Source organism: Neovison vison, chromosome 1 (assembly GCF_020171115.1).
Source record: "Neovison vison isolate M4711 chromosome 1, ASM_NN_V1, whole genome shotgun sequence".
In the NCBI taxonomy this organism is placed as follows: Eukaryota; Metazoa; Chordata; class Mammalia; order Carnivora; family Mustelidae; genus Neogale; species Neogale vison.
Genome location: NC_058091.1, coordinates 20,800,316 through 20,826,043, shown reverse-complemented (window position 1 = coordinate 20,826,043; position 25,728 = coordinate 20,800,316). Strand labels below are relative to the sequence as shown.

The following is a 25,728-nucleotide window of genomic DNA, read 5'->3' as shown; positions in this document are numbered from 1 at the left end:
ACAACCAAGTTCTTCAACTCCTTATCTTACCTTTGGTGGTTTCACTTTCACGGATAAGAAAGGTACCTCTCGGGTTTCCAAAGGACAAAAGCTGTCGCTCAGCATCTTTTCGGCCAAGTTTTCCAAAGTACCACCTTTCAATGAGATCAAGGGAAGGAAGCGTTTTGTAAGGCCCATTTACAAAAACGGAATAGCATTCCTCCTCATCTCCAATCACATCCGCAGCCTTTCCCTCTACATGGCTTCCTAGCCTCATCTCGTTCCCTTTCAGTCTGCTCCTGATTCCATCCATCCCTAATCCATCTCTTTCACTCTTTAAAGAAAAAAAAATCAGTTTCGAATTGTGGCTGATTTCCCTTCCCTTCCAGCGTGACAAGAACTGGTTTGTGTTAACACTGCCCCCTGCATTCACAAAAGGAGAAATCTAAGACCTTGTTTTGAAACGGCAACTGCAGGAGACCCTTCCCACACACACCTCCAAGACCCTGGGATTTCGGAGCATAATTACAACCCCTGGGAAATAATGAAACGCAGCCTTCGTCTAGATAAGATCAGTAATCAAGCATTAAAAAAAAAGTCAGTCAGAACGGATAAAGAACAAAGACCCGATATTTTCAGTAACTTTGTACCTATAGCAGCTTTGAAAAAAAATGTCAAGACGACCCCTAATTTGAGATGACTGCTGCCCTTGGATGCCTGCTTTCACGCTCTTCCTGGCCAGCAGGTGTGAAGATTGGGTAAATGAAAGGCTCTGCCTGCAGGTGGGTGGGGTCTGCGCATGCGTGCTCGGCACAGCTGCAGGGATGGGTCCCTGTGAACAGTCAACGAGCGCGTCCCTAACAAATGACTGGCGTTGCAGACGCTTCCTATCTTCCCTGAGACGACACTCTGGTGCCATGTAAGAAGGCAGCACCTCCAGTCAGCTCACATCCTCGGCTGCTTCTCTCTTCTCTTCCCTCCCACTCCGCAGCCCTAACCGTGGCCCGGCCCTCGGCTAACGTCTCTGCCCGGGGCGCTGAAGCAGCAGCAGCAGCAGGTGCTGTGGGAAGCCGAGGAGCAAGGCAGGAGCGCCCCGCTGGCATCGGTGCCTAGAAACAGTTTTAGAATATTCGACTGCGAAAGGATCCAGTTTCTAAAATGAAATTTTAATTCATTATACTTGAACACAGCTATTATGTGTTCCCTGTCAAATTTCTTTTGTGAATGAAAGAGCCTCACAAGATGAGAAAAGACGCGCTGCAAGCGAGCTCCTCAGTGACTTTTAAAGGCACCGGACTGGGTAATGATCCTAACTTAGCACTAGATGGTGGAAAGAGAATCACAATTATTTATGAAAAATGACTTTCTGGGTTTGCATCAGCTGCCCAATGAAAATGCAGCACGAACCGAACAGTGCTGAAAAGAGAGCTGTTAGAACAATGGATGGAACTAAAACAGGAGCATTTTCAGATAATGGTAATTAATTGCCTATGAAAACCATATGCGTTATCTCCTTAGAATGCTAATTTATCTTTAAAAACAAAGTATTTAAAAATACATTACATTACACACGTATATAACTTAAATATAGAGTTGGTAGGTTCCCCGTTAAATCAAAATGCCACATTTAGTGGTACCTTTTATTCTGAACTAGCACAAAGATGTTTGCAAATGTGCCCTAAAATAAAAATTCGATACAAATTCCTTTATTGTCTGATGATAAAACACACTCCCGAGGAGAAAAAAATGAGCGCAGAAGCACTGAGTATTTGGGAGTGAGGAACAAAAGCAACTGTCTTAGAGCGAATATAAAGGAATTAAGACGAATATAAAGGAAAAAAGACGGTGAACCAGGTGGAGGTTTGGCTGGGGTGTGCAGTCTAATCCCCGGTGCAAAATGCAGTACCAGAGCCAAAGACTGGGCCTTGTGTCTGACCTTCCTTGACTCCCTTACTGGTGAGGCAAGACTCCCAGAAGAGACAGGTCCCCAGGGCATCAGGGAGGAGGACAGGTCCCCGGGTTTGGGAGTCCTGGGCCAGTTTTCTTTCCCTCAGTTCAAAAAAGAGGGTCCTCACACAAGCCACTCTGAGAGTTCTCCCTTTTGGAAGTGGCCAGGAGTCCTCCACAGGTCAGGAAAAGGAACAATGGCTGTCCCTCCTAGAATCCCCTCAGCCTACAGACCATCTCCCCAAACTGGTACCAGTGAAATTTCTTGGCCCAACTAACGGCTAGTCACAACTTACTATCAAAGAAACCAACCAAGACCCCAAATCAAAGGAAAGGAGCATCTGAAATGTACCATCAGAGGATTTTCCTGAGCTGTGGGAGTATGTGAGATACTTCTAGTACCTTCAGTATCCCCTTAATATTTCTGATTACACGGAGAAAGAAAATCTCATGCTGATCTTTAATAATTACTTGCCCCCTTGACCCCCTCCCTGCCTTTCTCTTCCCCTCCCCACTCCCATTCTTTTTCCCACCCTCGCTCTCATTTTTTTCCAGCAGACTATAGGCTTCAAACCTTGCGCTCACAGTAACAACATATGCTCTGGCCAGAACTTCATCGCGTTTTCCTGGTTAGTTTCTATGACAAGTAATATTGGGTTTTCATTAGGGTTCTGATAACGATCCCTTTCGAATTAAGTATGTTTTTAAAAAACAGGTGTAAGGAAAAATAGTAAGTTAGTAATAGTACGAGCGTTACATAGATACGGCAAAAACCGCAGCACAAGGCGTGGGAAAACACGGCATATCCTCTCAGCCCTGAAATCGCTCTAGCGAATTTCTTCTCCCTCCTGCACAAAGTTAATGGCATTTTATTGTGACAGCTAACTTTTAAAAGCAAGTAGTTGAGTGAAAACAACAAACAAAACATACTCTTCTGCCTGGATAGAGTCAACGGGAGCCACGTAATTGCTGGGAATGTAACCAGTCTCTCCGGTTGTCAAGGAGCGGGCTTCCCACCAGTCTCCTTCCCTGCAGAGAACAAAGAGAAGAGGGAGTGAATGTGTTGACCATTTCAGTGTCCTACAGTTACAGACTCAACGCCGTAAGAGTATAAGACCATCTCCTAGTCATTCCACTGCCTGATTTCTCCACATTCCAACATAGCCCTTTGTAAGGGTCACAGGGCTACAGTCTGAGTTGACTGTCGCTTGACTCCGGTACTGTCTCTCATTTCTTATTTTATTTGCAAATTAACAACGTCGAACCCTGGACACGAGAGAGCTGTCTTGGGGTGGAGGGGCATTTTGCTTGGTAAGTGTCCCCACCTTGGACAGAGGGGAAGGGAACCCAACCTCAGCTTACTTTAGAAAAATCCTGTAACAAAAACAGAATGGTAGTTATGTGAGGTGAAGGATGTGTTATTGTGGTAAATATTCACAATATATACATGTGTCAACCCACCACACTGTACACGGTACACCATACATATCGTACAACCCATCATGTTGTACACAACCCATCACAACCTATACAATGTTATGTGCCAGGTATATCTCAGCAAAACTAGAAGGAAAAACAAAGCATGCACTAACTCTACTAATTTAGCTAAGTCTCTATTTCAACTCACATCCTGAGGTAAGCAGCATCCTCTGGTACTGCTGAACAGATGCAAATTGTTTGCTGGCTCTAGTGTTATTTTGTTAGCCATTAATAGATATATCAGGAAAGAAAACAGCTCATCTGCCCATCATCTCAGACAGGAAGCCTGCTAGGAGGCCCAGGAAGGAATGAAAGCCTACCCCTCCTACCTGCCTTGCTTGCTTTCAAGACAATGGGTAGAATGATGAGGCCAACAGGGTAGGACTGGTTCAGAAGCCTTCAACCTGACGTTATTCCACTGACTACAGACCTGGGTCTGGTGCACGGGAGAGGAAGGGTCTAGCTGTGTGTGTACAAGTGTGCAGGGGTGGGTGGGTGGGGGCCACAAACCGGCCAGGCACTTCAGGTTCTGAGTCTCCCCACTCTGTTAAGACCCAGTGTTCCCGGCAACAGCCTGTTTCAGTCGGGATGGGGAGGGAGGGCTCTCAGGTCTGCGGGCAGAAGGACGTGAAAGGGGGGGCTTGTAACATCACTCTCAGCTTAGAACAAACAGGTCAGTTCAACACTTTGAGTTCACGTGTTGGACTCACGGCAATGGACGTGTGACGGAGAAAAGGGGCGGAGTGTGTGACTCTCCCCACACACCTATGTGGGGCCGCAGCCCTGCCTTGCATGGAGTCCACAGAACCCGGCACCAGCCTGGGCCAGGGGTGCGAGGGCAGGGGAGGAGGCGAGGCCGCTGCCCTTGGGCATACCGAGACCTGTCTGGTGGCTCTTTGGCAGGGGCTCAGGGCCTGTTCTCCTTCCTCTTTTGGTCCTTGGAAGCAGCAAGAGAAAACCCTACCCCCCGCCTTTTTTTCTTTACATCATTTTGTAGCCAGACTCTGTGTCAAAGCTAAGGAAGAAAACGTGTTGGCTTTTAGCCCCGGTCAAGATCTTCCTCAGGCTGATGGGATCAGGTAGAGAATAACCAGCCTCTGTATTAACAGGCGCCTTACTCGAGAGCCCCATTCTCCGAAGACTGACTGTCTGAGCGAGGACACTGATGAGCAACAACTCAGACAGCATTTAATAAAGTAACAGGCAAGTGGCGGCAAGCCCGCATGTGCACTGGCTGTGGTGTGGGCCAGTGCTTGGTGACACAAGTGACACAAATCTGCCCATGAGAAAACAGAGTGCTGGCAAAGGCTTTTAAAAACTTATGTCTTGGGGCACCTGGGTGGCTCTGTGGGTTAAGCCTCTGCCTTTGGCTCAGGTCGTGATCCCAGGGTCCTGGGATCCAGCCCTGCATCGGGCTCTCTGCTCAGCAGGGAGCCTGCTTCCCCCTCTCTCTCTGCCTGCCTCTCTGCCTACTTGTGATCTCTCGCTGTCGAATAAATAAATAAAATCTTTAAAAAAAAAAAACTTATGTCTTTTGGCTTTTTAAAGATTTATTTATTTATTTTAGAGGGTGGAGGGGCAGAGGGAGAGGGAGAGAGAGAATCTTAAGCAGTCTCTGCGATGTGGGGCTCCATCCCACGACCCCGAGATCAGGACTGAGCCGAGACCAGGAGCTTGGCACTTAACCGGCAGCACCACCCAGGTGCCCCTAAAAACTTATGTTTTAATTCATTTTTCAGTCTTTCCCTTTTTCACCCTGTTAGACAAATTTAAACGGACAAATCAACCAAAACAAGGAGATAAGTTCTCATACCTGGGAAGTCCTTTGCTAAGAAAACTTTAGGTTACGTCCAGATTTGTCTCAGGAAGTGACGGACACACATGGAGGAACATACATGTGTATGAACCCCTGTGGACCCATCACTCGACTTAGGAGCTGGGTCTTTACTGATCGTGTGGTGTACTGTGCTGCTCCCCTATTGGATTCCTCTGGCTTTTGGCCTCAAATCATGAAAGTAAAACTGTTAACCGTTGAACAGTTTATATTGGTTTCATTTCTGTGTCCTCTAAAAGAAATACATGCAATTGTTAAGTATACCATCTAGGAACACATGTGGAAATTAATTTTTTTCTTTGAACATGTGCTAAGAAATGGCTTTGGAGGCTTCAAGCTGGTGACAACGTTTACTACTCCAAAGTTCCACCAGATGGAGACATTTCATCATAAAAAATTAACAATACCTACGATCTCCCTCACCTTCTCCTTTCTCTTTTCCTTACTCCACCTCCCAAACCCCACATCCAGGAAATGCTCCAAAATAGTAAAAAATTAAGAGCTTTCAGCAGCAGCTTATCTTTAATTGCAACCTCCATCAAGTTAGCTCCAATTGACTTAAATTAAGAAGACTATCTAGTATCAGTGTTGGGTATGTGGAAATGTCACCTGAGGCAGGAAGCCAATACATTTTGCCGGGGGCTGGACAACCCCAGTCTTATTCAGATGATCTGGGATTTCTCTTCTTTTCTCTTTCTTTCTTTCTTTCTTTTTTTTTTTAACACAGAGAGAGAGACCGCCAGAGAGGGAACACAAACATGGGGAGGGGGAGAGGGAGAAGCTGGCTTCCTGCAGAGCAGAGAGGCAGATGAGGGGCTTGATCCCAGGACCCTGGGATCATGACCTGAGTCGAAGACAGAGGCTTAACGGCCTAGCCACCAAGACGCCCCATCAGATGATTCGGGATTAATCAAGTATGGTTGACCCTTGAACAGCACAGGTCTGACCTGCATGGGTCCACTTATATGCAGATCTTTCCCAATAAAAACAGTGCAGTAAATGTACTCTCTTCCTTATGATTTTCTTAATAACATTTCTTTCCTCGTTCACTTAATTCTAAGAACACAGTAAATATCATACATATATGAAATATGTGTTAATTGACTCTTTATCGGTAAGTCTTCTAGTCATCAGTAGACTATTAGAAGTTTTTGGGGAGTCAAGGTTATATGCAGATTTTTGACCACACGCAGTGTGGGGAGCTGGTGCCCCAACCCTCCCATTGCTCAAGGGTCAACTACAATTTCCATTTCAAATCCAGCACTAACATCTCATTTTGAAATTAGCACCTAAATAGCTTAGCACAGATTAGAATCCAACTATCAGCTCATTCTAAAGTCATGTATCAGGAATTCATGATTTTCTCTTAAGTGACTCCATTAATCTCACAAGGTTTTCAGTTACTCATGAGAAAGAAAATTCTTTTCTTTTTTGAGGCCATCTAGGGTCATTTTTCCCATCAAAGTCAATATGAAGTGACAAGGAAACAATGTATGATGTAGTAAGCCTCACAGGTTGTGCCCAAAAAGGCTGGTACAGACTCAAAACATCTATCAAAAAAATCTTTTGAGCAAATGAATAAATCATCTTTTCAATGCACTGGAAGTCCAATTCACTCACAAATAATACTCTTTCACAAATCATTCACCTTGATTTAGGAAAACAGAATCTTTACTATGTGACTTATTACTTCTTAAATTATTGTGAAAATTAACATTATTAAAAATGCACTTTAAAGAAACCTGTTCTTACAGTTCAGATATTTCATTAATTCAGCATTGGTGAGATTTTCTTTATCTAGCTTTGACTCAAAAATATGATTTAAGGCTCTCATTTAGAATCACTTTTAAGTTTTTATAATAGCTTCCCCTATTCCTCTAATTTAAAGACTTACTAAAAGAGCCTGTTCTCAATCCCCTAAATCACTTATTGGGTTTGTTGGCCTCTGAGACAGCCAGGAAGTAGCATCTGCACACAGAAGTGAGCCTGTTCCATTGAGCTGTGGAGTGTTTTTATTATAAATGCTATATTCTTTCTCAATTTGGTTATTGTCATCTTACCGCCAGAGAGCATATCCATAACAACGTTATCAAATGCATAGATGGGACCCGCTAATCCCGGATCTCTCCTTAACAAGATGGAAAGAACTTGAAAGGAACCACTACTGTAGGCACTATTCCACTCTGTGTAACGTGTTTATTATTAGGTGGTAAATCACCAAGTCACGAAATGTGAAAATAGGGAATAAAATAGATGCATTTAAGTAGTCTGTAAAATGGGTTCAAGTTCATTGATGTGCAAGTGCACTACACTGAGTACTTGTAACGGGTCCCCTTACCCCATGCCGGGCAGCAGTGCTACCGGCTCTGGGCACAAGCACACACGTATACCACCCGGGTCCCGCCACACTTGAAAGCACAAAGGCCAGCCCTGCCGCCTTCTCTTTCAGCCTCTGGATGGGGTAAGGAGTGGGAGGACCCAAGTACTCGGAGGTGTGGCAGCCGCCCCAGGGAGAACAGAGTGCCATTCCCCTCCCCCCAGTGGAGGAGCGCCAGGGGCTGGGAGGGACTGGGGGAGGGGGAAGGAGGCGCTTACCATCTGGTTCTCTATTATTGCTTTGTTTGTCCTTCATGATTTCCTCTTCCCTGTTATTACCCTTTACTTCAAGATACTGTATTTGTTGTAGAAACCTTATTTTTTCCCCCCATAACCCTGGAAAAGGGCATTTAAATGGCATGTAGGATGAGGAATTTCACTGGCAAGAAGGAAGAACATTAAATAAGGGGGAAAAAACCTTTGTAATATTTTCTGATAAGAGAACAAAATCAGAGCCTCAAAGCCTGTAAAACACGAAAGGCCATTCGTGTAAATCATAAAACACAGATTGAGAAAGACTGGATCTTCCTGGAATGTTTCTTCAAAATTCAACTGGATGCCATTGTGGATCCTATCCAGATCAACAAAGGAAGAAGTCACAAATTTGACTTTGGCAAGGACTGGCTTTCCAAGGGTCCCATGATTTGATGCGTGGATCCCCTTGCGGTGTGGACAAACCTGCAGAGGACGAGCCGGGTGGTACTTCCTACTCCTCCCTAGTTCTCACCTTTCTGAAGTTGGTTAGAAGTTCTAACCAGCTTTGGGACTGACAGAAAATTATAGAGAACGGGGAGGGGAAGCGGAGGGTATTTCAGAATTCAAAGCAGGTAGACTCAGAGGAGAAGCATTCATCTGAGAATCAAAATAACAATAAGGAATCATAGATCAGAAGAGATCAAAGTCCATTTCCCCTCTCTCCCACCTCCCAGCCAACCTAAACTTTCACGTATCTTGAAAGGTTCAGTCCTCTCTGGGCTGGAGGTTGGGGTTGGTCCTCTGGGCCCTTGTGAGACCAAACCTGACACAGTCCTCAGGGTGCCACTCCCACACCTCACCCGGGGCTCTGCCACCTGCTGGCTCCTCTGGGCACCCAGGTAGCTCCCTAACTCCAGCCTCTGGCTCCTTGTATGTCGAACCATGACTGTGAGGCACATCACAGACAACTGCCTGCATGAGAACACTTGCAACTGAGTACACAGCTGGCACAGAGGAGCTGTCAATAAATGGCAGCTGTTTTCTATTTAAAAAAAAAAAAAAAAATCTCTGTGGCTGTGGGGGCCTTGTAGGGGGCAGGTCACGTTCTTTTTGATCTGGGTGCTGGTTGCACGGGATACACAGTTTGTGCAAATACAGCAAACTGTACAGTTTGAAAACATTGTGGTAAAACACACATAGCAAAATCTACCATTTCAACCACTTTCAAGTGTAAAGTTAGGCAGCACTAAGCCCAATTTGTTGCGTGACCACCACCATGCACGCTTCTGACACATGCAGTTTTCTGCATGTATTTAAAAAGTTCAACCCCCCCCCACCCTTACCCATTAATGATGACAATAATAAGTAAAAAAAACCCGAGCAACCCTGTGGCTACTACGGAGACACTGTTTTCCGAGATCCAGAAGAGTGACCTCTTGTGGGAGGAACCCAGCTCCTGTCCTTGAAAGGTGGAGTATTCTAAGAGTTGGGGGCATCCCGGGAAGGGGTGGGCTTTCCAAGGCAGCAGCTTTCAGGCCTGAGGGAGTTCCCTGTGACAATGACCACTTGTCTTTCCCAGGACAGGGATGCTCTGGGGCGCCGTCTCGCTCCCCTCTCCCCTCTCCTCCTGCTGGAGCTCTCAGGAAAGCTGAAGAGCCAGGCTTTGACCGGTCCTTCTGCCATCATGGTTTGCTCAGGGAATGGAGAACACAGCAAGTGGAGCTGGTGGCAGAGGACTTCCCGGTGGGCCCCCAGCCCTGGGGTGGCATGCTTTCCCAGTCCCTGCGGAGTGCTCACAAGGAAAACTTGAGCTACAAGGTAAGAGGCCTGACTGCTGATGGGGACATCACCATTTTCTTTTTCTTTCTTTCTTTCTTTTTTTTTTGAGTGGGTGGGGGGAAGGCAGAAAGAGAGAGAGAAACTTGAGCAGGTTCCATTGCCCAGCACAGAGCCCCACATGGGGCTCCACGACCCTGAGATCATGACCTGAGTCCAAATCAAGAGTTAGATGCCTAACTGATTGAGCAAGCTACCCTCCCTCTCTCTTTTTTTTTTTTTTTAAAGTAAACTCTACACTCAATGTGGGGCTCGAACTCACAGCTTCAAGATCAAGTGTTATATGGTCTACAGACTGCACCAGCCAGGAGCTCCCACCACCATTTTCTTTGAGGCCAGAAGTTCCTGGACAGCCATACTGTCTTAACCTAATAGAGGCAATATTTAAAACCTACAGGGAGATACGTTTCCCTATATATAATATCATATATACCATGTTTACTCTTCTATAGGTCTTAAGTGTAGAATTACAGTGAGTGATTCTTACCCTTAGAATGTCCCCATTGCCTGTTGAACTGTTGTTCCTACGGGTCACATTTAAAACGCACACATTGTAGTCATTCGCAAGTGGGCGAAGTCACTTCTCCTTCCCTCTCACAAAGATTTCAGTCACTCGCGAATTTTCACTATGGGGCAACGCCTCCAGAGCCTCACCAATCAGAGTATTTAGCAGTTTTGAAAACAGAAGGAACTTGTTGCCGGCTGTGAGTGAGGGCTCAGCTAGTGCATCTTACAAAAAAAACCCCAAACAACCCATGTCAAGGCAGAGAGACGGTGGTGTGGATAGCCAAGCTTTGTGCCAATCATCTGAAAACACAGATCTACAAGGGGCGAAACCGGAACTTTTCCAACCTGTAAACCAAAAGCCTCAACTCTGAGACTGTGGTGTCTTCCAACAAGCTCCTTGGACACCAGCCCTGTAAAATATTGCACTGGCTCGTCAATTCTTCATGTCTCAAGTTCAGTTGTTACCCATTACTCAATTCAGCAAGTGTTCTTTTAGCATTTCAGAAATTAAAAAGGCACAGACTGGGAACACAAGTATCCTTTCTCAATCTGAAAGACATGCACACTTCCCTGTCCCTCTCCAAACTTACGAGCTGTTCAGTATTTGGAATTTCTCTCCTTTGTGAAAACTCAGGTCATCTTCCGTCCGTGCTTCATAATCATAAAGGGCTACAAACAGGGTCACTCCTGAGAACCAAAAGGGGAGAGATTATTACACAAGGGGAAATTAATGCCAAGAAATGACATCGTTCACTGAAATCTCATTCTCACAATCTTCATCTAATCAGCAGTGATAACATGGTACGGTGATGTAATTAACATGAAACCAGGGTGGTGGGGCTGAAGTCATGCCTCGCCCTTTGCAGGGGAAGCACTGTGCGGTCTCTGAACGAGTCCTCGGGAAGAGACAGATATTAATATCATGTCCACATCCAAGGGCAGTGTTAGAGGTCAGATCTGTGGAGGTCTGCGGCAGTTAAAGACACAGATTCCCTTCCTCTCAGGAGCCCACGTTAGGGTGAGGGTAAAACCGATCCCTCTCTCCTGTGACCTCACAGTAATGGAGACTGTAACGGGAGACTCCTTCTGTGGCCTGGGTCTGAGAAGACTCTCTCACAAATGCTCACCCCAACTGATGTCTTGCTCTCAACATCTGCAGTTGCTCTGGGGACTCCTTCTCTCCTGCCACAAGTCTGCCTACCCTTGCAGCGATCTGTAGTCCTTATTCCTCTTCACACCCCCCCTACGTCTTCTCAGCTGATGGACTCCCCACAGAGGCCCTTCTTGCTCTGCACAAGTCTGCTATCAACAACAGGAAATCTCCAGCAGCCCATTTGGCTTAGGACCTCCTTCATATAGTGGGTAGAATTCCAAGACGGCCCTCCATGATTCCCACCTCCTGGTGTTCCTGCTCGTGTGTAATCCCCCTCCCGTGAGTGTGGGCGAACCCAGTGATTTGCTTCTAACCAAGAGGACATGGCAAAGGTGATGGGATGTCCCGTAAGTGACGAGGCTTCTGAAGATGGCAACTTCTGTCTTCCCAGCTGACTTTCTGTGCTGCCACTGTGGCCCGAACACTTTGATGAAGCAAGCTGCCATGTTGGAAAGACACACATGACAAAGAACTGAGGGTGGCCTCTGGCCAACAGCCAACGAGGAACTGAGTCCTGCCAGCACCACACGAGCTTGGCAGCAGATCCTTCTCAGCTGGGCTGTGAGGTGACTGCAGCCCGGCCAATACCCCCTGACTGCAGCCAGTGAGAGGTTCTGAAATGGGGCACCCGGAGAAGCCATTCCTGGATTTCTGACCTCCCAGGAACTGTGAGGTCCTAAATATGCTTTGTCTTAAAGCTGCTAAGTTTGTAGTAACATGTTATGCAGCCATTGTTAACTAATACATTCCATTTCTCCACTCTCTGGCTCCTCGTTTTGATCTCCGCACACTTCAAAGTGCCTTTAGTGGCCTAAAGAACGCACGGCACGGATTCCACACTTTACCAAGCCGCCATTTTGCTGTGTCAGTACTTCCAAGGGAGCAGATGTGCCTGTGGGACTATTTGAAGACCAGAGAAGGAGGCAGGGCTTGTTTTTCTACCCGATCCCAAGTGGGACTTCCTGGGGGAGAACTGGCAATCAGAAGGTCTGACCGTGCAAAGTAGCAGGGTTCACTTGGCAACTTTCAATTTCTTTGAAAGGTTAGAAACTGGCTTAAAACAAAGACGTGGAAGCCTGTAAAGTCATGCTTGTTCTCACTGAACACTCTATTAACAGGTTCCTTTTGTTACATAATTCGAAAACAAACCCAAGCTCCATCGTGTGGAAGATAAGGTACATGAGAACAGACACTTCCAGTCTCCCACTCTCTCCCTGCTTGGCCAGTAAGTTCTCACTGGGGTTTTGACCTTTTAAGGATGGAGGGGAGAGTCAGAGGAGGTCACAGGGGCACAAAGACGCTGTTCTTGGCCTTAAAGCACTAAGCACAGTGATGGAGAGACAGACACACACATATAACAAAGCCAAATAATACAAGGCAGAGAAATCTGCCAACATTTGGGAGTACTACGTATTAACTTCCAAATTTTAAAAGGGACCAGGTGGCCTCTTATACTAAGGTTGTCCCTGACTGTAGTGTAGACTCCCATGTTCAAGGCAAGTATTCCTTTCTAGTGGCTTTATGAATGATACCTGCAGACACAGGGATTCAGATCCAGCATTCATGAATGAACGAGCAAGGTCAATGTCTGCATCAGCAGAACTCAGTCTGGTTGGCAGAGAACTCAGCAGGCACAGGAAGTGTGTGCTGGTGCATTTTTGGCTCTTTTCCCCCTCCCGCATCCTCAGAGACAGACTTCTATAAAATGCTTCTTTCTTTCCTCCCTCCATTCCAGGTGCCTTCCAGGAAGGTAGGAAAGATTAGTGAGTGTGTGAACACTCATTAGCTCACACGGGGCCTACTTTAAAGAGAAAGTTGGATCCACTACAACACGATGTGGTGCGTAAAGCTCTGGGTCAGGTCCCCTGGATAGAACTACACCACCATGTGGCATGCAGAGGGGAAAAACAAAACAAAAAAACCCACAAAAACCCTGGTAATGTCTCAGTAGTGCCAACCCCCCCAGGTAAAAAGGCACAGTGGGTCCTCATAAAAGACTTCTGTTCCCAGATGAGCCAAGAGCATAATGGCTGACGTATATCTCTTTAAACTTTTCTAATAAACAAAACAGTTTTGGAACAAATAATGTCCAATATCTAGTTACCATGACTCACATGCTGGGAGATGATTTGGAAGGCTAAGGATGCATGAGAGAACTTACAAATATTCTGCGAAACATATGTCTGAGAACGTATGCCAGATATTTTACAAAGTATTAGCTAAGTCAGCAAATGTACATGGCAGTAAAACAGCGTCATGGTGGGAAAGGGAAGGAAACTTAAAAAAAAAAAAAGAGAGAGAGAGAAGGATTCCTTAAGGATACATAAAATTTGATTTTAAGATACAAGAGATCACGATCCACTTGAGGGTTGATAAATTCCGTCACATGGAAGATGACGGGACGATCAGAAAGAGCATTAATGAGGGTGAATGACCAAAAAACGAATGCTGCCAAATGTCCCCACTGGCTGGGAGGTGACAGGCAGGCTGGCGATTAGGAAGATGAGGGAGAAGGTGCTACCGCCTGCAAAGCGGCTCTTAGCTGGGGGAGGGGAGGAAAGTGCACGGATATCTAGAGGACTCAAAACAAAACGGTCTCAGATCCAGTCCCAGAGCTTCTGATTCGAAAGATCTGGGATGGGACTCGTGTTCTGAGAAAGCTGCTAGTTACTCTGAGACAGCCGGCCACGGCCGGGACCACCGATGGGCCTAGAGTACCCTAGAGCCAGCTATGTGTCTCCTAACCCACGCAGAATCCTCCCAGAGCCGCAACCCGGGGGCACCTCGCCCCACTGAAGCCAGCATTTCCTCAGTGCATCAAGTCCTGTTTGTTTCGGTTTTTGTTTTTGTTTTAAGAGCCCTTCATCTGGCAGTGGAGAGATGGAGACTGATGAAAAACTTCATGTTTAATCCGTAGTCAAAGGGAGCGGCCTGGAACAGGAATGTTCAGTTGACAAAAGAATGCAGAACAGCTTCACTCTTACCCGTTCCTCCCCTGGTACGCAAGGTCCCGGTATGAGACGAGGAGTTCACACCCCCAAAGACGGTGAGTCCTTGGCCTGCGGCTGCGTGGAAGTTGTTGTAGTTTGGGATGGAGGTCACGCCGAAGCTGGGGTAGTGCTGCGGGGTGGGGTCTGTGCCATAGCGGTACCCGGAGCTCTGGGTCAGGCTGCCGTCCCTCTCCTCCGTCAGTTTTGTTGCTTCTTTATCCTTACATTGCACACAGCCCATTATCTAAATTCCTGTCGAAAACAAAAGGGAGCCACGTGAACTCGGATGCTCGGTAGCTGCGGGGCTGCTGGATGAAAGACGGATCATTTATAAGGCTCGCCCGTGGCTATTTCAGGCCTAAAAGGGACGGGAGGAAAGGCAGTGGCTAGGGCGGATGGTTAGAAGCGATCTCATGGCCTGAACTTGACAATCACATTCGTTCCCCGTGTGCTTGGGGTGACAGGAGCCACACAGAGTATGGTCACCAGGCAGCGATGTCCTGAAATGAGGCCTGCACCCCTTAAAATCCTAGAACACTATGCACCTGCTTAAAGATAGCCTAAGACCACGTATTATGCTTTTCTTTAGTTATCGAAAAGGAAAATATATGCTCTAGAAAGTGAGTCCATGCAATATTAGAATAAAACCTTCATTATGGCAAGAAAAAAAAAATCCAAGCAAGAGGGTGGAGGAGTGCTGGAAAAGCCAGAAGACAGCCCCTGAACAGCTCATTATAATTCTTTTCTCATGGGTGCCCATTATTCAGGCACACACCTGGTGAATTTTAAGCAGTCAGATGATGATAAGTATCAAAATTAAGAAATCATTGCTGGATGAGAAATACAATTAGGGGCGCCTGGGTGGCTCAGGTGGTTAAATGTCTGACTCTTGATTTTGGCTTAGGTCATGATCTCAGGTCGTGAGATCGAGCCCCATGTTGGACTCTGGGCTAGGGGTGGAGCTTCTTTAAGAGTCTCTCTCTCTCCCTCTCCCTCTGCCTCTCCCCACCTTTAAAAAAATTTAAAAATAGAATAAAATTGGTAGAAACAAAGAGGTCTGGGTATATTTGCAGGATGTCATGATAGCCTACAGTAACAAAATCATTTTCAGCTGCTAATTAACTTTCCAAATTTCCATTAGCTTTTGACATCTTTCAGAAATATTAAAAAAAAAAATCAATCTCAAGTTCCAGAGTTAGTGGTGGATTGAAAGCTCAGGTCATTGTCACCCCACCCTCCTCCAACCTACTTCTGTGTTTATTGTAGAAATGCCACCATCAATGACTGACTTGCTCAAGTCAGAATCCTGGGAAGCAACCTTATTTGCTTCCGTTTTACTTCTCACTCTCCCCGTCTCACACTCTACTATCCAGACATGCCGAAATTCTCAGTTACTTAAAGGTTCAATTTTTTCTGCCTTCCTTTAGGCCTTGGAAAGTGGCCTGGAACATTCTTTCCTGAAGTGCAACATACCCTTCATGTTCCAGGTAAGACACTGCTTCCTCTGCAAAGCCTTCTCTGATCCCCGTACCCACCTTCCAGGGCTGGGGTGATGCGCTTTCTAAGTGCTCCCCTGGCATCTTGATTTCTCCCATCATGGCACCTATTCTGCCATATTAAAACATGGTTTGCCCACTTACCTCATGGCCCGGTGGACTGTGGGTTCCAGGAAAACAGGGCCCTGTCCACTTTTGTCATAGCTATAATGCCAGTGCATGGCACACAGTAGGTGCTTAATACAGGCAATCAGATGAGTGAAGGAGAATTCTCTAGCCCAGTATGTTTCTCTTTCACCCTTTCTCTCTGCAGCCAAGACCAACCCTTCTCTCAGCAACTTACATAAGCAGTTGACCATGCATTATTTTTTTTTATCTATTGGTATATGTGAGAAAGAAAGAGGATTCAGAAATACAAGGTTAAGTTGGTTAAATGATCGTACTTTGGACTGTAATACCCATCAGGTCAATGGGGGTAGGTAGAACATGCAATGGATGTCCCTTCCAAAACTCTGAAGAGTGGCCTGTATGGAACCAAAGGATCAAGTAAGAAATGTATGGCATCATATGTAATTACATGTGTTCACTGGGGAGGGCAAAGCTGGTACGGGAATGGAAGGGACAGACAGTTGTGAGGAAGAATGAAAGCACGAGTTGCTCTTAGTATCTTGCAATCCAAAGTGGGGAGTGTCATATCAGACACAGAGACTCTTGGTGGGGGGCACTGTTCTGAGCACGCCCTTTCTGGGGAAAAGGGATATGAAAGCAGCATCAGATTGCTCTAATGTCCTCTTACATTACACATTTCAATAAATACTTGTGGAATTCAATGTCAGTTCCTGAGAATGGAAATGTCTGGAAACGAGCCGCCCACTGCCTGAGCTGAGATCACCCAATCTGGAACACATTTACGTGTAAATCATTCAAGATTAACTTACAATATACTGGGTCCAACATGCTCTCTAACTTATGGTAGATGAATGCCATTTTAACCAATTTCCAGTAGGAAATGCAAACTATGTCCAAGGCATGATTTACTGAAGGAATTTCATCATTTGTTGTGGGTATTGCTTCACAGAATTGAGAAATATCTTGCTTACTTTATATTAACTCCTTTATGGCAGAAAGTTGCTTTGAGCTCCCACAAAGGCCCGACAGAAGACAGTTCTTGTCCCAGGTGCTTTTTTCCAGGGATTTCACTAATCAACTGTAATCGGAAGCTGTGAGAACCGAATCGTAGTATCACATTATCGACCCCAGCGGTTTTCAGCTGGGGCTGACTTTTACTCCTCTCACACCCACCAAGAGACATAACAGGCAATGTCTAGAGACACTTTTGGTTGCCACAACTCAGGGAAAAGAGGCACTACTGGTACCTAGTCAGTAGAGGCCAAGGACACTGCTAAACATTGTACAATGCAGGACAACCTCCAACAGCAAAGAATTAACCGGCCCCAAATGTTAAGAGCATCAAGGTTGAGAAATTCTGATTAATGGAGGAGAAAGAGATCTACATTCATTTCTTCAAAACCGTATCTAACAGCTATTTCCCTTATATGTGTAACCAATATGCAATTCACAATGCTTTTTCTTAGGAGAATAGGCAGGCTAGGTAGAAGGACACAGTTTTAAAAATCGGTATAAAATGCTGATTCTCCCCTAGAAGTGTGTTCCTTGTGATAGAGAAAAGAATCTAAGCCACTGAGAACTCTCATTACGAACTACTCTTTCAAGTTCAACAGAAGTTCAACAGAACAAAAATGAACCCCACTGGAAGCAGGACCTTATAGCTAACCAAACTAAGAAAAAAACTCATCTTTTACAATCCACCAAGAAAAAGTATTACCCTGGAATAAACTAACACCATCTGTACAGCTATGAAATAATGAAAGGAAACAGATAGTAAGCTCCTTGAGGGCAGGGATTATTTTCTGGCTTGGTTTTAGCATCGTATCCTGAGGGTCTAGCATGGCGCCACATGCTGTTAGGAGCTCAATAAATATTTGTTAAATGATTATGATGCAAAAGCCCAAAACTCAATCAAAATCATTTTGGAGAAAACAATTCTCTTTTGTAGAAGGGACAGCTCTGTTAACACTTCACACATTTGCAGTTTTGAGTAAGAAATGTTTCTGGACAGGTCTTGGCTTATTCTCTTCCCTTCATTGACAAAGAAACTGAAATAAATCAGTCAATGCAGACTCAAGACATTAAAAGTTAATCACAATGAAAATATTTGTGTAAGAACTTGTGGTCTTCTTCCTCCCACTTGGGGCGTTCAGACTAACCGTTTCCTGACGGAAGAGTCAGAAGCCGCTGTGTGAGCTGTACCCAACATGACTTCAGGCTCCCTGCCATGAGACAAACTTCTAAGCACTTGAGTTAAAATAAAAACATCCTTTTTTATGTGCAGTTCTGTGGTGTGGCACTTATGGCCAATGCTCTAGGTTCATTATGAACACGAGATGTACTGATACACCTGCCGAGATCTGAGGGGCACTGGGAAGCATGTAATAATGCCATTCCAAAGGTGGGATCTTGGCATTACTCTGACGAGTAAATCCTGCGCCATGAACTCATGGTCATGCTTCTCTCCATGGGGCTGTGCCTAGGGAAACTGATGGACAAGCACTTTGACCAGTAAGATCCTGTGACTGTGGTCAAGGCGTCTGGATTATAGCCCCGAAGGCCCCCCTCCCCCTACCATTCTTCAGTCCTTTGGCAAAACTAAAGGGTTCTCTACTACGCAAGGAAAACCGGATTTACATAAAATTTCCTTAGGCCTGTGATCTTGTAGGTGCCAGCAGCGTTAAGCAGCTCATTAGAGAACTGTCCAAGGGAGAATCCGAGGACCGCCACACCCTGTTCCTGTGAGCACGGCAGATGCCATCAGCTGATCGCGGCACTGTCTCGTGCTGTGCCACACATGGCCTCAGAGTCCTCCTTCGCATATGCCCTCGCGTGGTGGATGGAAGCTGACATGAAAGATGGACTCTATGCCCGACTCTGGGCACAGGCTGCTGTGATCCAGAATGAGTCTGGCTGAACACACTTTCCCTCCAGCAACGCCGCAGACCACAGTCCAGCTGCTAAGTGCACATTCAACACAGATACAACAGATACAAGGATAGGCTCACATCGCCTTGTACGCCACTCAGCAAAGCAACACCCGTCCACTCAGGTTATAACTGCAGGACTTCCGCGCAGAGGTCAGAGAGCTGGGTACCAAAAAGGGGGAAAGGTCACCGGCTGTCTTCTGCAAAAGCAAATTACCTTCTGAGACACATACGCTTGCAGATAGAAAGGAGGGATGGCAGGAGAAGGGAAGGTGAAATGACAACAAATAATTTTAAATTCAGCAGTGTGAGCACTTCTGCCTCAGAAACCAGCCCAGGTGGGTGTGGGGAAGCGAGGGCCCTGAGGCATAAGTTGCCATCCTGGCTGCTGCAGCACAGACTTGGAAGAGTGACAGGTTAGGCCACAGTGGCCTGCACTGCGATGCGGCATGTTTCCCGCTAGTACCATTCACCACCCCTTTAGCTGGTCTGCCATTTACTTGGGTGAAAATCATAATAAAAGCAAAGGTACAAGGAAGGGAAACTAGAAACCAAACATAAGCAACTGAGATGGAGACGGCTGAGAAAGAATTTAAAGCTGAATTGTAGATCGACAGCACGTTCTCATATACTTCTGCAAACGCGGAAAGTACTGGTAGTTTAATGAGCCACCACCCTTTTCTGGTCAATAATAGTAACATGAGGCAAGAGGGAGAAACGTGGCAGCAGCACATCAGAAATGACTTGACTTCTGGGCAGAAGAGCCATGGCAGGGGTTTCTTGATCCTTGTCAGATTGGAAACAGCCATAAGAATCTACCAGAGAGGGGCACCTGGGTGGCTCATGACCCCACGCGAGGGCTCAGGTCATGATCCCAGGGTCCTGGGATCGAGCCCCGCATTGGGCTCTCTGCTCAGAGGGGAGCCTGCTTCCCTCTCTCTCTCTCTGCCTGCCTCTCTGCCTACTTGTGATCTCTCTCTCTCTCTGTCAAGTAAATAAATACATAAAATCTTAAAAAAAAAAAAAAAAAAAAAAAGAATCCACCAGAGGTATCTAGCTACATTCTCCACCGAGCAAACAAATCCTCTGAAAGCCTAGGGAAGGCTTACTTTCATTCACACCGTGTAAGTGTTGTTAGCAGAATGTTCTGAGACATGTGAGTGCTACGGTGGAAGTAAGGGCCATTGGGACATGGACCCTGTCACCCAAATTTCCCAGCACTTTCAATCCTTTATGATGGAACTTTCCTCTTTGGAAGACATTGGGTCCTGACACCCCACAAGAGAGTAGGGGTGGTGCTGACTTCTGGGGGCACCCTGGACAGAAGGGCCACTGCTGGCTGGGGAGGCCGGAGAGAAAGCAGGACCACACTGGACCGTCTTGGAAATGCAGACACTCCCCAAGATCCCAAGGCCTGGAAAAGGTCACAGCTGGGATGGGATGTTGGGCACATCAATACTCGAGGCCTGAACCACATACAGTATTGGTGCAGGCCCAGCCAGTAGTCCCGGATGGGCTACAAAAAAAGAATACACAGGACTCTGCTTCTTTGCTGCCAAATGGAAGGAAGGGGTGAAAATCTGTGCCTTGCTGAAAAGGTGGTGTGGTGGACAAAACTCCAAGGTAAGCCCCGGATTTCTGCCCTTGCTGTGACAAACCCTGTATCATCCCTAGGACTGATGGGATAATCATTCCCTCGATTAGGCTATTTCATTAGGCATGGCTGACTTCAACAAAGAGAAATTATCCCAGGTGGAAGTGATCTCATGAACTGAGCCCTTGACAGCAACTGGGCTCTCTCTGAAGTAGATAACAAAGTGTAAGAGGCATCCCAGGGACGTTCTGTCGGCTGGCCTGGCAGATAGAGGGAGCTATGTGGCCAGAAATGTGGGTGGCCTTTAGGGACCGAGCACAGCCCCCTGCTGGCAGAAAACAAAGAAATGAGGACCTCAGTCCTACAACCACAAGGACCTGAAGTGGGCCAAGAACCTGGAAATGGATTCTTTTCTGGTCAAGGTTTCAGAGGAGCATGCCATTGGCCAACGCAGTCTTGGGAGCCCAGAGCTCAGCCACACCATGCCCAGATGTTCAGAACTGCAAGCTAATCAACGGGGGCTGTTTAAGCTGCTATATTTGTAGTAATTTGTTACACAGCAAGAGAAAGTGAATACTGCTTTGGTGGAATGGGCACCACTATGGGGAAGGCTCCAATCTTGGTAGTGACGACCAATATTAAACGAGGGCTCGCTGTACACCGGAGCACTATGCTATGTACTGGAATATCCAATGTCATTCGACCCTCATGACAGTCCTTAGAAGTATCATGCTTTCCCCTCATTTGACAACAGAGGAGAAGAGGTTTGAGACTTTGTCCCCAGCTCTGTGCGGGATGGAGGCAGGATGTGAAGCCAGCCAGACTGATTCCGTGGCCGGCACATGGAGCCTTTGGACCGGCGTTGCTTCCTGCCCCATGGACTCTTGGCCAGTCCATGCAAGGCTGTGTGTATGTGGTCAGAGGGGTCTGTGGGGATGGCCGCCTAGTTCCCTAGAGCCCAGCTTCATGTGTATGACTAATGGGGGCCCTGACATCAGGGACTGGGCCTCACCCCCCACCCCCACATTTACACCCTGCCCACACCCAGACCATGGGCTCTGTGAGGGTGCTGGGACCGTGCCAGGCATGGTGAGTCACTGGCTTCCTCCACGTGGTGTAGGGTCTTAATGAACACTTGGGCTAACGGCACTGACATTCCCCCTAGTTTCCTGCTATTTCCTAGATGTGGTGAGTGTTGATGTATACCACAAAGGAGTGAGCACTGGTTTCTTTGGTATAGTGAGCTTGCCGACTGCATTTAAAACAGGATTTGCTTTACAGGGAAAACTTTCTGGAACATATTTACCATATAAACAGAGCACAAACAATGCCTCCTTCAAGCACAAAATAACAGATTTCTACTCTTGGTGGAGTCCCATGAGGGAGAGCACCCCACCTCCAACAATAAAATGTCACATCTTTGTGGTGAAAAGACTGATTTTGACACAGGAACGCATGCAGTGCAGACACCAGTCACATGCAACAGTGGGAGAACAGAGCCTATTTAAAAAGCAAATCAAAGTTTTCCTTTGAAAATAACAAGAGGTGGTGTTGGATGATCACTTGCGTGTGACTCTGCAAGGTCCTCTGGAGGGCGAGGACCACGGATCTTGTTCCGTGGTGCACAGCTCACATTTGTATGAGCTCATATAAATCACTCTCAAAAATGCCACAGCACTTTAAGAAAAAAACCCCACATTCCTGGTACCTAGAAGATTTTTTGGCTCCCCCACCTGGTTTGTCTTGTTCAAATAACCCCCACACCGAGAAGCAGCGGTTCACTGCCTGCAGCAAGTTCTCCTTTCCCTTCTCTAAAAACTTCCAGTCCCGGATGCCCAGAGAGTCAAAAGTACTTAATAAAAAAAGAAATGAAAGCATTAGCCCCCGATGGTGAGATTTAACACTGCAGCCAATGAAGAGCTGGAACCATCCCCAAACCCAAATGGCCAAATGAGGTTTTAACCCCAGATTGTGGAAAGGCTCCAAAAGGAGGGGAGAATATTTTCTTCTTATGCTCACTTCAGATCTCAGGGTTAAGACAAGAGGGAAATGCTGATAAAAAACAAGGATACGTTTTAACTGTCTATGCCAAAGGATTCAGAAAGAATTAGAGCAAAGATTATAAAGTTTTTCAGGCCTTCTCCCACTTCTTTTGGGAGGAAAAAAGGTTCCTTTGTGGTTACTGGTTTAAACTTTTATTTTTATTGATCTATAATTCCCTTACCATAAAATTCACCCTCTTAAAGTTTACAGTTCAGTAGTTTAAAAAATATTTTTAATATATATGTACATATTACATATAAAAAGTATTAATAGATATTAATATGTATACTTAATAAACATACAAGGAAACAATTGTCACTATCTACTGGTCACATTAGATACTGTCACTATCTAATCCTAGGACATTTTCATTACCCCCAAAGGAACCTGTACTCATTCCCTTCTCAGCCTGACCCCTGGCAACCAGTGGTTTTATGTCTTTAGGGACTTGCCTACTTGAACAATTTGTATGAAGGCAATCATATAACATGTGGCCTTTCATGACTGGCTTCTTTCAGCTGGCACACCGTTTTCAAGGTCCATTCCTTTTGTAGCATGAATCAGTGCTTCATTCCTTTTTATGGCTGAAAATACTCCATTGTATGGATGGACTAGTTTACCAGTCATCAGTGGATCGACATTTGGCTTGTTGCCACCTCCTGGCTGTATGAATAATGAGGCTATGAACACTCACGCATAAGCTTTTGTGTGGACATATGTTTTCAATTCTCTCGGGTTCATATTTTAATATGTAAGGAATTTATATAGATTAAAAAAACCCCTATGATTAGGTACATGGGAAAGCATGTTAATTGGCAATTCAAAGAAAGGAGAAAGGGCTTGTGAAACTTCTGGGAAAATGTTACCGTCAGTAGTAATCAAAGAAATACAATGTAGATTAATGAGAGACTTTCACTTCTCAATTAACAAAATTTCAAAAGGAAGTCTGTCCAATAGTGATGGATGTCCCCTAAATGCCCATTCTCATATATTGCTGATAGAAGACCAGGAATTAGGGTATAACCTTTTCATAGACCAATCTGACGGTGTTTTTTAATATATATATATACACACACACACACACACACACACACATATTTTTTTAAAGAAAACTTTAAAAATGGGCCTGTTGTTTGTGAATCTGTGCTAAAGAGACACTTTTTTGAAAAATGACACATGAAGAGGTCCTGTGACATGTTATTTTTAATTTGAAAGTTAGAAAACCAGCTAATCTTTTAATGAGAAGATGATGGCTAAGTAAATGGTAAGGCATGCCCATCATGTAAAATAAAACAGAAATTAAAACTTAAGTTTACAGAAAATAATCAGTGATACAGAAAAATGCTCATATTATATTAAGAAGGATCACATGATTGTGACTTTATGACAAATGCCTAAAAAACCGTCTGGAAGGAAGGATACCAAGATGCTTGCTGGTGGTCTTGGGGGGGGATAACACTATGGGTGACTGTTCTTTCTTCTGTTTTTCTTCCCTCAGATTTTCTATACTGAGAAAGCACAGTTTTTATGAGAATAAATCATTGTTTTAAAATAGGAATAATCCCTTTAATTTTATCAGTTGCTGATTTAATTTATACAGAAGTATATAATCATACATTGATGAAATATGCTTTATGAACTGAAAAATTAAGAGAATGAAAGAAAGTGACGGATTCCAAAAATTAAGAGGGAGAGAGAGTGACTGATTCTAAAGTCTGTTAAGAAGCAACCTCTCCTCCTGGAAGGTTTGAAAGGTGAAAGGTACTGAAAGACAGAAAGATTCTTTTTTCTTTTTTCTTGTTAATTAATTTATTTGAGAAAGAGAGAGAGAGAAAGTATCCTCATGCAGACTACCTGCTGAGTGTGGAACCTGATGCCAGGGCCCTGAAATCATGACCTGAGCCCAAATCAGGAGTTGGCTGCTAAACTGACTGAGCCACCCAGGTGCCCCTAGGGCAGAGAGGTTTCTGAGTCTTTCTAAGATCTGTGCTGGGAAGTATGCAGTGAGGTGAGGGAGCAGCGCTGGGAGGGGTGGCGAGTGCACCCAGATGGGTGGTCACAAAAGTATAATTAAGGGCACAGATTAAGCAAAGCCATGACACACAACATCTCAGAGGACCATGTAGGTGGCAAGTAGTAGAATCTGTGATACCAGAACCAGAAGTCAGGTGGTGGACTACTGGGTTCTTGAAAACCTTCAGGTCCCAAGCTCCAAAGTACCTGGGGAAACCCAATAAAGTCAGAATGACATTATTCTGAACAAGTCAACGTTGGAATATAACCAAGGAGTTCAGGTTACTAAGGAACCTGCAAGACCTCTCTGTGAGCAAGGGCCTGGAGACCACACACTGGCATGGCCCTAAGGAGCTGGGGAGAATGAAGTAAAACACTTTTGTTTTTTGGATGCTTGCTGTTGGTGGAGACAAGGGGACTCGCTCAGGGCACCAGGCAGAAAAATTCTATCTTCTTCTCTCATTTCTCCTCTTGTTGCCCTCACCCTTTCCTGTTGGGGCATTCAGCCTGGCATTTTGATGAGGTGACTTTTGACTTTGCTTAGAATTCCCCAGCCCTTAGAATCTGGTGCATTCCAAGCAGGGCACAGAATAGTAACCAACATTGGTTTATGCGACCTAAAATTTTTCAGATACATAAAAATGATTCAATAAAGATGCTTCTTTCGAATGTTGATGTTGTTCAAACATCTTTCTTTCTTTTTTTTTTTTTTAAGATTTTATTTATTTATTTGAGAGAGAGAGAGAGTGTGAGAGAGAGCATGAGCAAGGAGAAGGTCAGAGAGCGAAGCAGACTCCCCATGGAGCTGGGAGCCTGATGTGGGACTCGATCCCGGGACTCCAGGATCACGCCCTGAGCCGAAGGCAGTCGTCCAACCAACTGAGCCACCCGGGCGTCCCTCAAACATCTTTCTACACTCCTTGACCGTGTTGCGTAAAAACAACCAGAGGAAAACAAAAATAAAACTGTAGGCTTCCTTTCATGAACTGGAAGAGAGTCAGTGTCACATCTGGGCCACAGTGGTAGAGACTGGCTTTCTGGGCTGAACTGGCCAAGGGCCCAAGGATGGGGGTGTCTGTCACCTGGCGGGGCCACAAGAAAGCACGTTAGCACAAAGCAGCTGGGTGAACAGGCGTCATCAATGCCCCCTGCCCACCAGTGTGGAGAATGAACGCTGAGGAGGTTCACTCTCCAAGGCCAAACAAAAACCCTCTGCCAATCTTTCTATTC

General features: G+C 45.6%; 1 protein-coding gene across 6 annotated transcripts in view; it reads right to left on the bottom strand.

Annotated features, from left to right (window-relative positions):
• Positions 1-25,728, bottom strand: part of FYN (FYN proto-oncogene, Src family tyrosine kinase) — a 208,910-nt gene that overhangs the window by 41,309 nt on the left and 141,873 nt on the right. For all 6 annotated transcript variants that reach the window (XM_044244352.1, XM_044244332.1, XM_044244340.1 and 3 more), the window contains 4 exons: positions 14,291-14,548; positions 10,744-10,840; positions 2,857-2,955; positions 31-134 (listed from right to left, as the gene is read on the bottom strand). In XM_044244352.1, coding sequence (XP_044100287.1) covers positions 31-134; positions 2,857-2,955; positions 10,744-10,840; positions 14,291-14,537 — 547 coding nt within the window. In that variant the 5' untranslated portion in view covers positions 14,538-14,548. The remainder of the gene's footprint in view (positions 1-30; positions 135-2,856; positions 2,956-10,743; positions 10,841-14,290; positions 14,549-25,728) is intronic.